Consider the following 12,320-nt stretch of genomic DNA (forward strand, 5'->3'; position numbering starts at 1 on the left):
CAATCAGAGCAGAAAAAGAAATAAAAGGAATCCAGATAGGAAAGGAAGAAGTAAAACTCTCACTGTTTGCAGATGACATGATCCTCTACATAGAAAACCCTAAAGACTCTACCAGAAAATTACTAGAGCTAATCAATGAATATAGTAAGTTGCAGGATATAAAATTAACACACAGAAATCCCTTGCATTCCTATACACTAACAATGAGAAAACAGAGAAATTAAGAAAACAATACCATTCACCATTGCAACAATAAGAATAAAACACTTAGGAGTATATCTACCTAAAGAAACAAAAGACCTATATATAGAAAAATATAAAACACTGATGAAAGAAATCAAATAGGACACAAATAGATGAGAAACATACCGTGTTCATGGATTGGAAGAATCAATATTGTCAAAATGGTTATTCTACCCAAAGCAATCTATAGATTCAATGCAATCCCTATCAAGCTACCAATGGTATTCTTCACAGAACTAAAACAAATAATTTCACAATTTGTATGGAAAAACAAAAAACCTCGAATAGCCAAAGCAATCTTGAGAAAGAAGAATGGAACTGGAGGAATCAACCTGCCTGACTTCAGACTCTACTACAAAGCCACAGTCATCAAGACAGTGTGATACTGGCACAAAGACAGAAATATAGATCAGTGGAACAGAATAGAAAGCCCAGAGATAAATCCATGTACCTATGGACACCTTATCTTTGACAAAGAAGGCAAGAATATACAATGGAAAAAAGACAACCTCTTTAACAAGTGGTGCTGGGAAAACTGGTCAACCACTTGTAAAAGAATGAAACTAGAACACTTTCTAACACCATACACAAAAATAAACTCAAAATGGATTAAAGATCTAAATGTAAGACCAGAAACAATAAAACTCCTAGAGGAGAACATAGGCAAAACACTCTCCAACATAAATCACAGCAAGATCCTCTATGACCCACCTCCCAGAATATTGGAAATAGAAGCAAAAATAAACAAATGGGACCTAATGAATTTAAAGCTTTTGCACAACAAAGGAAACTATAAGCAAGATGAAAAGACAGCCTTCAGAATGGGAGAAAATAATAGCAAACAAAGCAAAAGACAAAGGATTAATCTAAAAAATATACAAGCAACTCCTGCAGCTCAATTCCAGAAAAATAAATGACCCAATCAAAAAATGGGCCAAAGAACTAAACAGACATTTCTCCAAAGAAGACATACAGATGGCTAACAAACACATGAAAAGATGCTCAACATCACTCACTATCAGAGAAATGCAAATCAAAACCACAATGACATACCATTACATGCCAGTCAGAATGGCTGCTATCCAAAAGTCTACAAGCAATAAATGCTGGAGAGGGTGTGGAGAAAAGGGAACCCTCTTACGCTGTTGGTGGAAATGCAAACTAGTACAGCCACTATGGAGAACAGTGTGGAGATTCCTTTAAAAACTGGAAATAAAACTGCCATATGACCCAGCAATCCCACTTCTGGGCATACACACTGAACATGTGCCCCAATGTTCATTGCAGCACTGTTTACAATAGCCAGGACATGGAAGCAACCTAGATGCCCATCAGCAAATGAATGGATAAGAAAACTGTGGTACCTATACACCATGGAATATTACTCAGCCATTAAAAAGAATACATTTGAATCAGTTCTAATGAAATGGATGAAACTGGAGCCCATTTTACAGAGTGAAGTAAGCCAGAAAGATAAACACCAATACAGTATACTAACACATATATAGAGAATTTAGAAAGATGGTAAGGATAACCCTATATGCAAGACAGAAAAAGAGACACAGATGTATAGAACAGACTTTTGGACTCTATGGGAGAAGGCGAGGGTGGGATGATCTGAGAGAATAGCATTGAAACATGTATATTATCAAGTGTGAAACAGATCACCAGTCCAGGTTGGATGCATGAGACAAGTGCTTGGGGCTGCTGCACTGGGAAGACCCAGAGGGATGGGATGGGAAGGGAGGTGGGCGGGGGGGGGGGTTCAGGATGGGGAACACATGTAAATCCATGGCAGATTCATGTCAATGTATGGCAAAAACCACTACAATATTGTAAAGTAATTAGCCTCCAACTAATAAAAATAAATGGGAAAAAAAAGTACTTTTTCCTAGGTCTTCTGGACTTGCCTTTGAAAAGGAAGAGGTTTGTCTGAACTTCATCTTTCCATAAGGAATTAAGAAGTGATGGAGAGTCCCCTCCAAAAAGAGTGCCTGTGGCTGCAATGTTGAGTTGCATGGTGCTCACATTTATTTTCAGGGAGGTGATGAAGGATGGGGAAGAGAAAGATGGGGAGAAGCTGTGGGGTGCTGGGATGCCATCTGGAGAGAAGCTAGGTTGCTGAATCCTCCGGGAGATCTTTCACTGGATTTGAATTTGTGGCACCTGGACTCTGACTCAGAGTGGCAACCAGACGGATGGAACTCAATCCTGTGCTCACACCATCAGTGTCCTCAAAGGGAGAACCTTGGCCACATTTATTGTCCTGTTTCTGTTTTTTCACTTTTTTTTTAGGTCTAACAATAAAGTGCAAAAGTGCATGGTGCAATTAATTTTTAATGAGTGAATAAGTTTGCAAAACCACCACCCTGATCAAAATGAAGAACATTTTTAGCATACCTTGGGCCCCTTACCAATCAACCCACCCCCCACCCAAAGGTAACCTCTATTCTAACTTCTACAACCATTACTTAGTCTTGCCTGTTCTTAAACTTTATATAATCAGAACTGGTGCCTGGATGGTTTTGTTTGTGTCTGAAATAGATCCATGTTGTCACACAATATTGATGGTTCATTCCTTTTTATTGCTGTTTTATAAGGTTTCCCTGGTGGCACAGATGGTAAAGAATTTGCCTGCAATGCAGGAGATGCGGGTTTAATCCCTGGGTTGGGAAGATTCCCTGGAGAAGGGGATGGCTACCCACTTCAGTATTCTTGCCTGGAGAATTCCATGGACAGATGAGCCTGGTGTGCTACAGTTCATGGGGTCTCAAACAATCAGACATGACTAAATATGTATGTACCACAATTTATTAGTCCATGCTACTGTCATTGTACAGTTTGGGGCTATTATGAAAAAAGCTGCTTCAAACATTCTTTTGGTGGACATTTCTGACAGGTACACATATCCATGAGTGCAATTGCTGAATCAAAGGGTAGCCAGATTTTTAGCTTCAGTAGATTATTTCCCAAAGTGGTTGCATTCATTTTATTTCTACTTCAACTAGTTTTTGAACATGTCACAAAGGAGCTTCTCCATTGGAGTATTCCCTATGGTCTTGCGGAAAAAGAGGAGCTCAACACGTTCAGAAGTGATAAACCTCAAAGACGGGAGGAGCAGGAGCAATTTCCCAAACCTGGACAGGAGAGAAGACACCATCAGTGTGATTATCAGCTTCAGAGCTTGAGTCCTGGGCACAGCACCATTCCAGGAGAGGCAGAGGGGATGGAGAGGAGAGATAAGAGGTGCCCAGGGCAAGTAAGGAGGAAGTTCGAGGAAAGGCCCCATTCATCTATCCCGGACCCACTGTGACCTTCCTCCAGTGTTTAGTTAAGGAGTGTGATGAAAATAGTGAATAAATATTGTTTATGATGTGTAAAAATTATAAAGTAAGATGCTATTTACATTAATAGTATGTGAATATATTATTAATAATCATATAATTATTATAATCACATGATCATTAATACCACATATATTTGAATAAGAAAATAAATTCCTGGAAATTCCCTGGTAGTTCAGTGATTAAGATTCAGGGCTTTCACTCATGGGGCCTGGGTTTGATCCATGGTTGGGGAACTAAGATCCCCACAAGCCACATGGTGTGGGAAGAAACAAGGATATAAATTCTCTGTAAGCCACCTAGGATGATAAGAGTAACCATTAGTGAAAATGTTCTGAAATCAAAAATTTTTGTGGCTTGATATACTCATCCAGAAAAATAAGTCATTGTAGTTTTTAAGTGAGAACCATTTGCCAAGGCAAGGGTTCCCAGCGCAGAGAAGCTAGATGGTGAAGTCCCGAGAGGCAGATGGGGGCATTATGCTGACCTTCCTTGGGTGGGAGGTCTAACAGCCAGGGTCATTGCCCAGGGTCAGGGAGGCCACATCCAAGTGGGACAGCTACAGGTTCAGCTTCCACCACGAGGTCTGTGGGAAGCCTCCCCTACCTCCCAATGACCTACTGAAATTGGTTTGCGGTACCAAGGTCTGCTGCTCTTGTGGGAGCCGAGTGGGTGGCACTGAGCCGTCGTATATCCCCCACCATGCTTCTGCTGGTGCTGGGGCGAGCCGGACAGTCCCAGAGCACTGGCTCCTGCTCCACCATCCCCGCAGCCCCAGTCTCAGCCAGTAGCCATTGTCCTCCAAACACAGCCAGGGCCGGGCTAGGGTCCATGCCTGCGGCTTACGCTAGTGCATCCCTATCTGCACCTGCAACAGATCTCTTCATGTTCCCTGAAAACTCTTCCTGCTGACTTTCCTTTTGTGTCTTCTACCTCTTTCCCCAAAGAGCTCCTCTTCCCTTGTTCCTTATCCACTCAAATACCAGGTCTGAGCCATCCCAACTCCCAGAGACTCCCACATCTGTCACTGCCTTTCCATTCCCACAAACAGACCTTCAAGGACTCCCTGGATGACGGCAGGGTCATCCTGTTGGATGCTCTGTACTCACCATCACGCCTCTGTGTGAAGCCCAGCTCTGTGGAAAACATTCTCCTGCTCAGTGATCTGCAGTGGCTCCTCTCTGCCTGCCAAACCAGATTTGGCCTCTGGCTGCCCTTCACAGTCCTGAGCAGGCTGGTGCCAGAGAGCCGTGCTGGTTTAGACCCCTACCCTCTCCCTGGTGGCAATCAGCTTTGCCTTCCAAACTGGTCTCTGACCTAAGAACATATGTGTATTTGCTTCTTTCCCTCTCCCTTTGTGGGCTTCCCTGGTGGCTTAGACGGTAAAGAATCTGTCTGCAATGCAGGAGGCCGAGGTTTGATCCCTGGGTTGAGAAGATCCCCTGGAGGAGCGATTAGGTACCCACTTCAGTCATGGACAGAGAAGCCTGGTGAGCTACAGTCCATGGAGTCACAAAGAGTCGGACACGACTGAGTGACTAACACTTAATACTCTCCCTTTGTAAATGATCATTTCTCTCTTTGTAGACCTTCTCCTTCCTCAATACCGGCACTGCCTCCACAAATCCCTCTCAGCAGTGCTTTGCGATCTGCCTCCCAGTGGGTCTCTGTCTCCCTCAGATGCACGCAGCCCTCAGTACCTGCTGGGCTGTCCCTCATCTTCAGCATGGCCACTGCACTGGGCATCCCCTGGAAGCAGTGAGTTTGCCTTAAGCTTTTCGGTCCCGACTCCCGGGCCTGGTGCTGTGCCCGGCACACAGTAGGTGTCAGCCATGTGCTGGTTGTACTGAGATCCCTGTCCCATCTAATGAGTGCAGCCCTGAGACAGTAGCAGAAAGGTGGGCAGGGTAGTAGAGAGCTGAAGGGACAGATGGGTAGGGAGGCAGGTGCTCAGGTCACCTCACAGGCTGGCTGGGGTGGTGGGCCTTGCTGTGTTGGCTGAGCATCACCTGAGACTGGTCCTGCAAGGCCTCCACATGCTCAGGATCCTTCAGGCCGCGCGTTTCTGGAGAGAAGCAGCAGCTGTGAGCTTCCCTTCCAGGCTCCACACCCGCCTAACCATCAGCCAGGGCCTAGGAGGGGGGAGCCCAGCCCTGCAGCCCTCCCCTCCTGCTCGCAGGGAAGAAGTCTACACACATTCAGGTCTATGAGGGGTGATGGAGGGAAAGTGAGAGGCAGAAGGAAGTCACCAAAACTCCCTGCCTTCATCCCCACTCGCTCTCCCCTAAGACTTGGACAGAGACCTGGTTTGAAGAGGACCAGGGCCTTCATGCAGGCGAACTCCGTGGGGTCCACCGCCAGTGCCCGGAACCGTGAGATGGTTTCCTGCAGGATTCGAGTCTCTGCACTGGCCAGCACCAGCCGGCCCTGAGAGCTGCCGCCAGCAGAGGCCTCGGGCAGGGCCAGCAGCGGGCAATTGTCCAGAGGCAGAGACCACTGGATGGCTCCAAGGAGGAAGAGTTCACTCCATGCCTCTTCCAGCAGGATCACCTATGCCCAGAGAGAGGGGGGTGAGGGCAAGTGTGATGACCGATACACAGCTCCTCTGGCTCAGCCTGGAACCTCTGCCACGTTCTCAGCTGTCTTAGGACAGGAAGGGCTGGTCCCAGGTACCCAGAACATTCTGACCTCTGCTTGACATCAGCCAGGGGCCCGGAGCTCTGAGACTTGACACCATCCAGCCCAGATGCCTCAGCTCGAAGACACTCTCTGGGCTCCATTGAAAGGTAGAGGCGGAGCACAGGCAAATCCTGGAGCCGTGAGAAGCTGGGCAGCTCAGGGACACTCGCCACCAGCATCCCAAGTTGACCATACTCAGCAGACTCAGTCACTTCTGAGCTCCTTCATCCAAACCACTGGCTAAGGACTGATGCTCTCAGCATGCCTCTCCTCCTGGATGTCCTGACAGGTCCCTTGCTCGTGAGAAGCCCAGGCGGGTGAACAGGCTGGGCTGAAACTCAAGCCCAGAAGTCAGAGGCATTTGTGTTCCAAGGGAGCCCAGATTTGCCCACTGATGCTGCTCACAGCGTGCAGATCAGCCTGTGACGCAGAGAGAGAGCGCATCTCTAGGCCCTGAGGGTTTGTCTAGGAGGAAAGAAGACCCAGAGCGGCATAGACACTGCCTTCTAATGTCTGGTCCCTGTGCGTCCCTGGCCATCAGTGTCCCCTAGGTGATGAGCCCAACTGCCACATCCCAGAGATATGTGCCCATGACCATCGCTGACTCCGAGGCACAGGTGTCTCCAGCCTTCACCATCCCCAAGCTGTGTGCCCTTCCAATCATCACCTACACAAGGAGGTGTGCGCCCCCAGCCCGGCTGACTTGCCAGCCCCCTGATGAGTATACCTGATCCCGGAAGGGCAGGTTGGAGAACACCGGCAGGTTCTTGGCCCACTTGACGGCCATGAAGAGCAAGCGAGCCGACGTCTCATGGATGCTGTCCAGGGCACACGGGGAGGAGGAGGAGTATGGGGACGAGGGGAACTCAGGGTCATTGCCGGTGACATCGATATTCTCGTCGGCTGTCGGAGGAGAGGTTGTGCCTCAGCCCCTGTTCCGAGGCAGGCAGAAGTGGCTTTTCAGGGGCCTAGGTGTGGGACCTGGAGCTCAGCCGTCAGCCTGCTTACCATCCTCAGGCTCCAGCTTAGTGCAGGTTTCGGCCTTTATCAGGCTGGCCATGAAGTGGTGGTGCCCCGGAGGTGTGAGGGCCCGGGGTCCCAGGGCTCTGGCTGCAGACACAGGTGTGGGGCCCCGAGAGCTGGGCCCTCCGAGGGCTGGGGGGGTCGCCAGGGGCTCCAGCCGGGGCTCCGTTTCTGACTCCACGCTGTCCATTCGGACCTGGGCCGTGCTCCGCGGCTGGCGCTCATTCTGCACGGCTGGGGAGGTGGGAAGAGTCAGGACACCCCAGGGGTCATGCACCCCCTGTCTCTTCTGCCACGCCTCTCCGGGATGGGGTTCTTGACTCACCGTCCTGGTTCATGCCTGCCTGCAAGCACTTCTTCAGCCGGCAGGCCTGGCACTGGTTGCGGTGGGCCTTGTCCACCGGGCACATCCCTGCCCCCACCTGGCACCTGCGGGTGGAGAGGAACCCCAGGGAGTCAGGGTCCTGCCCGGGCTCTGGGCCGTGGGTTTCAGACACTTTGGCTGCAGCCCTTCTCCCCTGAGCATCCTCCATTCCCTCCCTCCCAGGAACATTCAGTGGCCGGCGGGGCTCCTTTAGATGAGGGGGGACTCCTCTGGGGTGGGGTGCCCCGTCTCTCACCTGTAAATGAGCCTTCGCCTCACGCTCCTCTTGAAGAAGCCGCTGCAGCCGTTGCAGGCGTAGATGCCGTAGTGCTTCCCACTGCTGCTGTCCCCACACACGCGGCACTGGAGCGAGGGGCCCACACCTGAGGGCAAGCCCGGGCTGGGTGGGGGCTGCGCTGGGCCCATCACACGCCACTCCCCCTTCCTCAGGGACCCCTCCACCCTCCTTCCCTCACCATCCTCAGGTTCCTGCCCACCCACATTCAGGCACACCCGTTGTCTCTCCCAGCTGGAAAACGTGTCCCTTGTCACACCCCCTCCCTGCTTCTCCATGGCCAGTTCTCAACAAGTTTCACTCTCTGCTCCGCTTCCCGGTCCCTTTCTCTGCAGGTGGGCTCAGGCTCCATCACGCACAAGCTCATTCTTGACACCGCCACTAGGGATCTCTGCTCCCGACCTTTGAGGGCCCTCCTCTCTCCTTTCTTATCCCATCTGATCAGCTATCCTCTCTGACCCCCACGTTTCTGGGATTCTGGGTTTCCCGGCAGGTTCCCTTACACTTGCCTATAGCCCTGGGGGCTTGGCCTGAGCTGCTCTGGCTCCTATCATGGTCCCTGCAAACCTGTGACCCACACTCCACTCCCCAAGCGTCTACATCTACCTTGAGAAAAACCATACCTGTCGGCTCCTCCCCCAGGCCCCACCTGCCTGGAGACTCCTTCCTGGAGGTGGACACGGCCGCCGGCACCGCTGCAGCCATGTTGGCGCTCATGGGCGCTGTCGGCCTGGTCCTGGCAGGTCCCAGGGCAGACTCTGCCTGCCTAAGGGAAGCCTCAGGATTTCTGAGCTGGACCCAGCCCCTGCCTCCCTCTCTGAAACTCTGTCTCTTTCTCTCCCCCTTGCCTCTCCTCTCTGTGCTCCTGCCTCCTGTCCCCTCTGTCTAAACTCAGGAGCTGCCCCAACTTGCCCTCACAGCAGCAGCTCTGGCTCCGGGAGATTTCTCCCAGGGCAGTGCTGGACGCAGCTTATGATCCTCTTAATCTTTACTGTCTCCACAGGGGATCAATCGGCCACACCTGCAGCATTACCAAGGTGCCCCTGGGAGCCAGTCAGTCCTGCTGCCGCTGCACCAGCTCCCAGCTGCCCAGTGTCTCTGGGTTCCTCGAGTTCTGTGCTCCCAAGCTGTTCCAATTGCTAAAGGAGGTGTGGACTCCACTTACCCCAGGACAAGAGGGTCTGGGGACAGGTGTGTGTGGCTCCACACACGGGTGCTCACTGCTGGTCCTGGATAAATCCAGCCTTCTGCTCCAGTGCTTCTCACCTAATCCCTTGATAAGAGACTGCTTAGGGCCCAGAATTTGAGGGTCTGGGCACCCCTGGAGGGCAAGCAGCCCCAGGATGCCCCTACAACTCCCATCACAGGTAGAAATGGGTTAGATGTAGGGTCTGAGGCCAGCCTGCAGGCAATGGGCACTGGGCCCAATGTGGAGGGTCTCCTGCAAGACTGGAGGGGGCAAGGACACAGCCCCTGCACCTGCCTACCCTGACTTGCCTTCACAGTCCCAGGTCAGCGGGTCCTTCACCTTCCCCAGACTCAGCCTTCCCAGCTCGAGCCCAGGGGTGGTTCTGAGGTGGGGGATGGGCCCTGGAGGGAGGGTAGAGACAGCCAAGACAGATCCAAGTTCAAATCCCTGCTCTCTTCACAGCCAGCCAAGCCTCCCTGAGCAATGATTTAACCTGTCTGAGCTTCAGTCTCCTGGAAAAAGGGGTGACAAGAGTACCTGCCTTGTAGAGCAGCTGGGGAAGCTAATTAAGATGATTCTCCAAGTGTTCTGGGGCCTGGTTCTTAGTAGGAGCATAATAAATGATGGGGGGCTTCCATGGCGGCTTAGGGGTAAAGAATCCTGCCAATGCAGGAGATGCGGGTGCAATCCCTGGGTCGGGAACATTCCCTTGGAGAAAGAAATGGCTACCCACTCCAGTATTCTTGCCTGGGAATTCCCATGGACAGAGGAGCCTGACGATCTGTAGTCCATGGAGTCTCAGAGAGTCACACACGACTGAGAGACTTAACAAGAACAGCAATAAACGATGAGGCTGTTATTATTATTGCTTCTCAGGGTTGTTGAGATCCTAGAGCAACCTCAGCAAAGAGCCTTTCCTCTCCTGCTCCTCTGCCCCCACCCCACCCCCAGGCCCAGGCCAGAGCAGAAAGCCCCCTGTCGGTCTGGGTGTGACATGCGTCCTCAGCAGAGCTGGGCTCACCTCTGGGTGCATCTGCGGCAGGGGTTGGCCTAGCCTTAGAGCCTGAGGGGGAGGGGGGCAGTGCGAAGCTTCTGGGAGGATCGCGGAGTTAAGGGGACAGAGTGGGTGGTGCAGGGCCCTTATGTAAGTGGGGTTAACGCTCCCTGTGACAGGGAAGCACTATTCGGGATTTGGAAAGTCAGCTCGAGGGGCTTTGCAGGGTAATCCGCTTTCTGGGGCCTCAGAAGATCGAGGTCGCTGGGCTGGGGCCCCTGACCTGGGCTCCTCTGCCTCTGTCCTCGTCTCCTCCCCGCCCCGACAGGCGGTCCCTCAGGACCCTCCTCTGCAAGGCCTCCTGCTTCACCGACCCTCCAAAGCCAAGGGAATCTCCTTGAACCCGATTGATCAGTCCCGTCTTCCCAAAGCTCCTCTCTCTTCCACTTCTTCTAGAACACGGCTTTACCATCTTCTATCCCTCTGAACTTATCTGCATCTCCTGCACCCCAGCAGACCTTCCCACTCTCCCCGGGGGTGACCTCACACACAGTCACGGCTTCCACGGCCACTTCACACCAGACTCCTGCCTGGGTCTCCGCCCCGAACTTTCACCTATGGATTCCCCCAGAGTTCTGGTGTGGAGACCAACTCCAGCACAACCAGCCCATTCCCAGCTTGTCTGCACAGATATGGTCCCTGAAACCTCAGGATCGAGGGACCGCCTGCAGCACCCTGTGCTGAAGGAAAGTGCCTGAGGCTGAGCGGAGGGCCCCTAGTCCTGGAAGTCTGAGCCAAGGAGGGTCCGCTGGCAAAGGAGCTAAGAGGGGAAATCGGGACAGCGCGGGTCATGGGAAAAAGGGCAGGGGAGGATTCAAGGATGGGGGCGTCCACCAGGTCCCGAGTCTTAGGAGGTCATTTGTATCCTCAGTAATAAGGGAGTGGCAGTTATTAAGAAGAGTGCTTACACAAATGTTGCCAAGCCTCACACCTTCCCTATTAAGGAGTTATCATCATTGTTCTCAACTCACAGATCAGGAAACTGAGGCTCAGAGAGGTTAAGCAATTCCCTTTGGGCCACACAGCTATGGAGTGATGGAGGAGACTGGGGATGAAGACAGGGGTTTCAAACTTATGTCTTACCCCCAAACTCCCACTTTCCACCATGGTACTCTCCAAGAAGACTCTGAGCAGTCACTCTGCTGGGCTTTAGCAGCAGAGGCTAGCGGGCACCATGGCGAGAGTTGCTCTGAAGGAGGGGACAGCAGACGGCCCTGGGAAGGGTTGGTAGTGTTGGGGAGGACCTGGAAACAGCAAACCTGGGCTGAGAGGAGGAGACAGGGCCAAGGGGTTGGTAGGAAGGGCCACATTGAGGAAAGGGTTTTTTTCCCTTGTCTAGGGAGATATCAAAAGAAAAATATTTGAGAACAGGAGTTCCTTTTTTTTCTTTTATAATGTGTGATCTTAATTTTAATAATGATTTACTTTCCCTATCTTAAATCCTCCAAGGCCTCAAAGTGAAAACAATATTTACATTTAGGCAATGTGAAACTCCCCATGCCAGCTAATGGGGCACAACCTCTTCAAACTGACTCTAATTTTCTTCTATTTAAGGTACGAGTCCAACACAAATTACCTTCACTGCCTACTGATTGTATTGAAAGGCTTTAATTCAGCTCAGAGGGACGATATCTGGTGGCACATAAATCTGTATCAGATTCACATTGCTCCTGTAACAAATGACCACATTAGGAGCTTAGGATAAATATCTATAAGTTCTAGAAGGTCAGAAGCCTGAAATGGGTCTTCTTGGGCTAAAACGAAGGTCTTCCCTAATAGCTCAGTGGGTAAAGAATCCGCCTGCAATGCAGGAGATCCCGGTTCAATTGCTGGGTTGGGAAGATCCACTGGAGAAGGGAAGGGCTACCCACTTCGGTATCCTGGCCTGGAGAATTCCATGGCCTGTATAGTCCATAGGGTCACAACGAGTCAGACACGAAGATGTTGGCAGGACTTTGGTGCTCCTAGATGCCCCAGAAGAGAATGCATTCCTATTTTATTTACCGTGGCCACCGGTGTTCCTTGGCTCATGGTCCTTCCTCCATCTTCAAATCCGGGAGTTATTTTTTATAATGAGAGACACAGAGGAGAAAGAGGCAGGAGGGAGAGGATGAAGCTGAAGATGGGGT

General features: G+C 51.2%; 1 protein-coding gene across 1 annotated transcript; it reads right to left on the minus strand.

Moving 5' to 3' along the window:
* Positions 1 to 3,247: 3,247 nt before the first annotated feature.
* NR2E3 (nuclear receptor subfamily 2 group E member 3) lies at positions 3,248 to 8,708 on the minus strand. Its single transcript, XM_061158508.1, has 8 exons — positions 8,572 to 8,708; positions 7,910 to 8,036; positions 7,615 to 7,718; positions 7,275 to 7,523; positions 6,994 to 7,169; positions 5,891 to 6,137; positions 5,547 to 5,652; positions 3,248 to 3,380 (listed from the first exon to the last, which is right to left on the minus strand). The coding sequence occupies exons 1-8, from the start codon at positions 8,663 to 8,665 to the stop codon at positions 3,248 to 3,250; spliced, it is 1,236 nt and encodes a 411-aa protein (XP_061014491.1). The 5' UTR covers positions 8,666 to 8,708.
* Between the last annotated feature and the right edge of the window lie 3,612 nt (positions 8,709 to 12,320).

The sequence above is a fragment of the Dama dama genome, chromosome 12, assembly GCF_033118175.1.
Source record: "Dama dama isolate Ldn47 chromosome 12, ASM3311817v1, whole genome shotgun sequence".
NCBI classification, from domain to species: Eukaryota; Metazoa; Chordata; class Mammalia; order Artiodactyla; family Cervidae; genus Dama; species Dama dama.

Coding starts and splice junctions, on each gene's coding strand:
- NR2E3 (XM_061158508.1), bottom strand. CDS start 8,665: ATGAGCGCCAACATGGCTGCAGCGGTGCCGGCGGCCGTGTCCACCTCC. Junction 6,138..6,993: donor ACCTGCCCTTCCGGGATCAG/GTATACTCATCA, acceptor CTCTGGGCATAG/GTGATCCTGCTGGAAGAGGC. Junction 3,381..5,546: donor CACCCCAGCCAGCCTGTGAG/GTGACCTGAGCA, acceptor TCTCCTGTCCAG/GTTTGGGAAATTGCTCCTGC.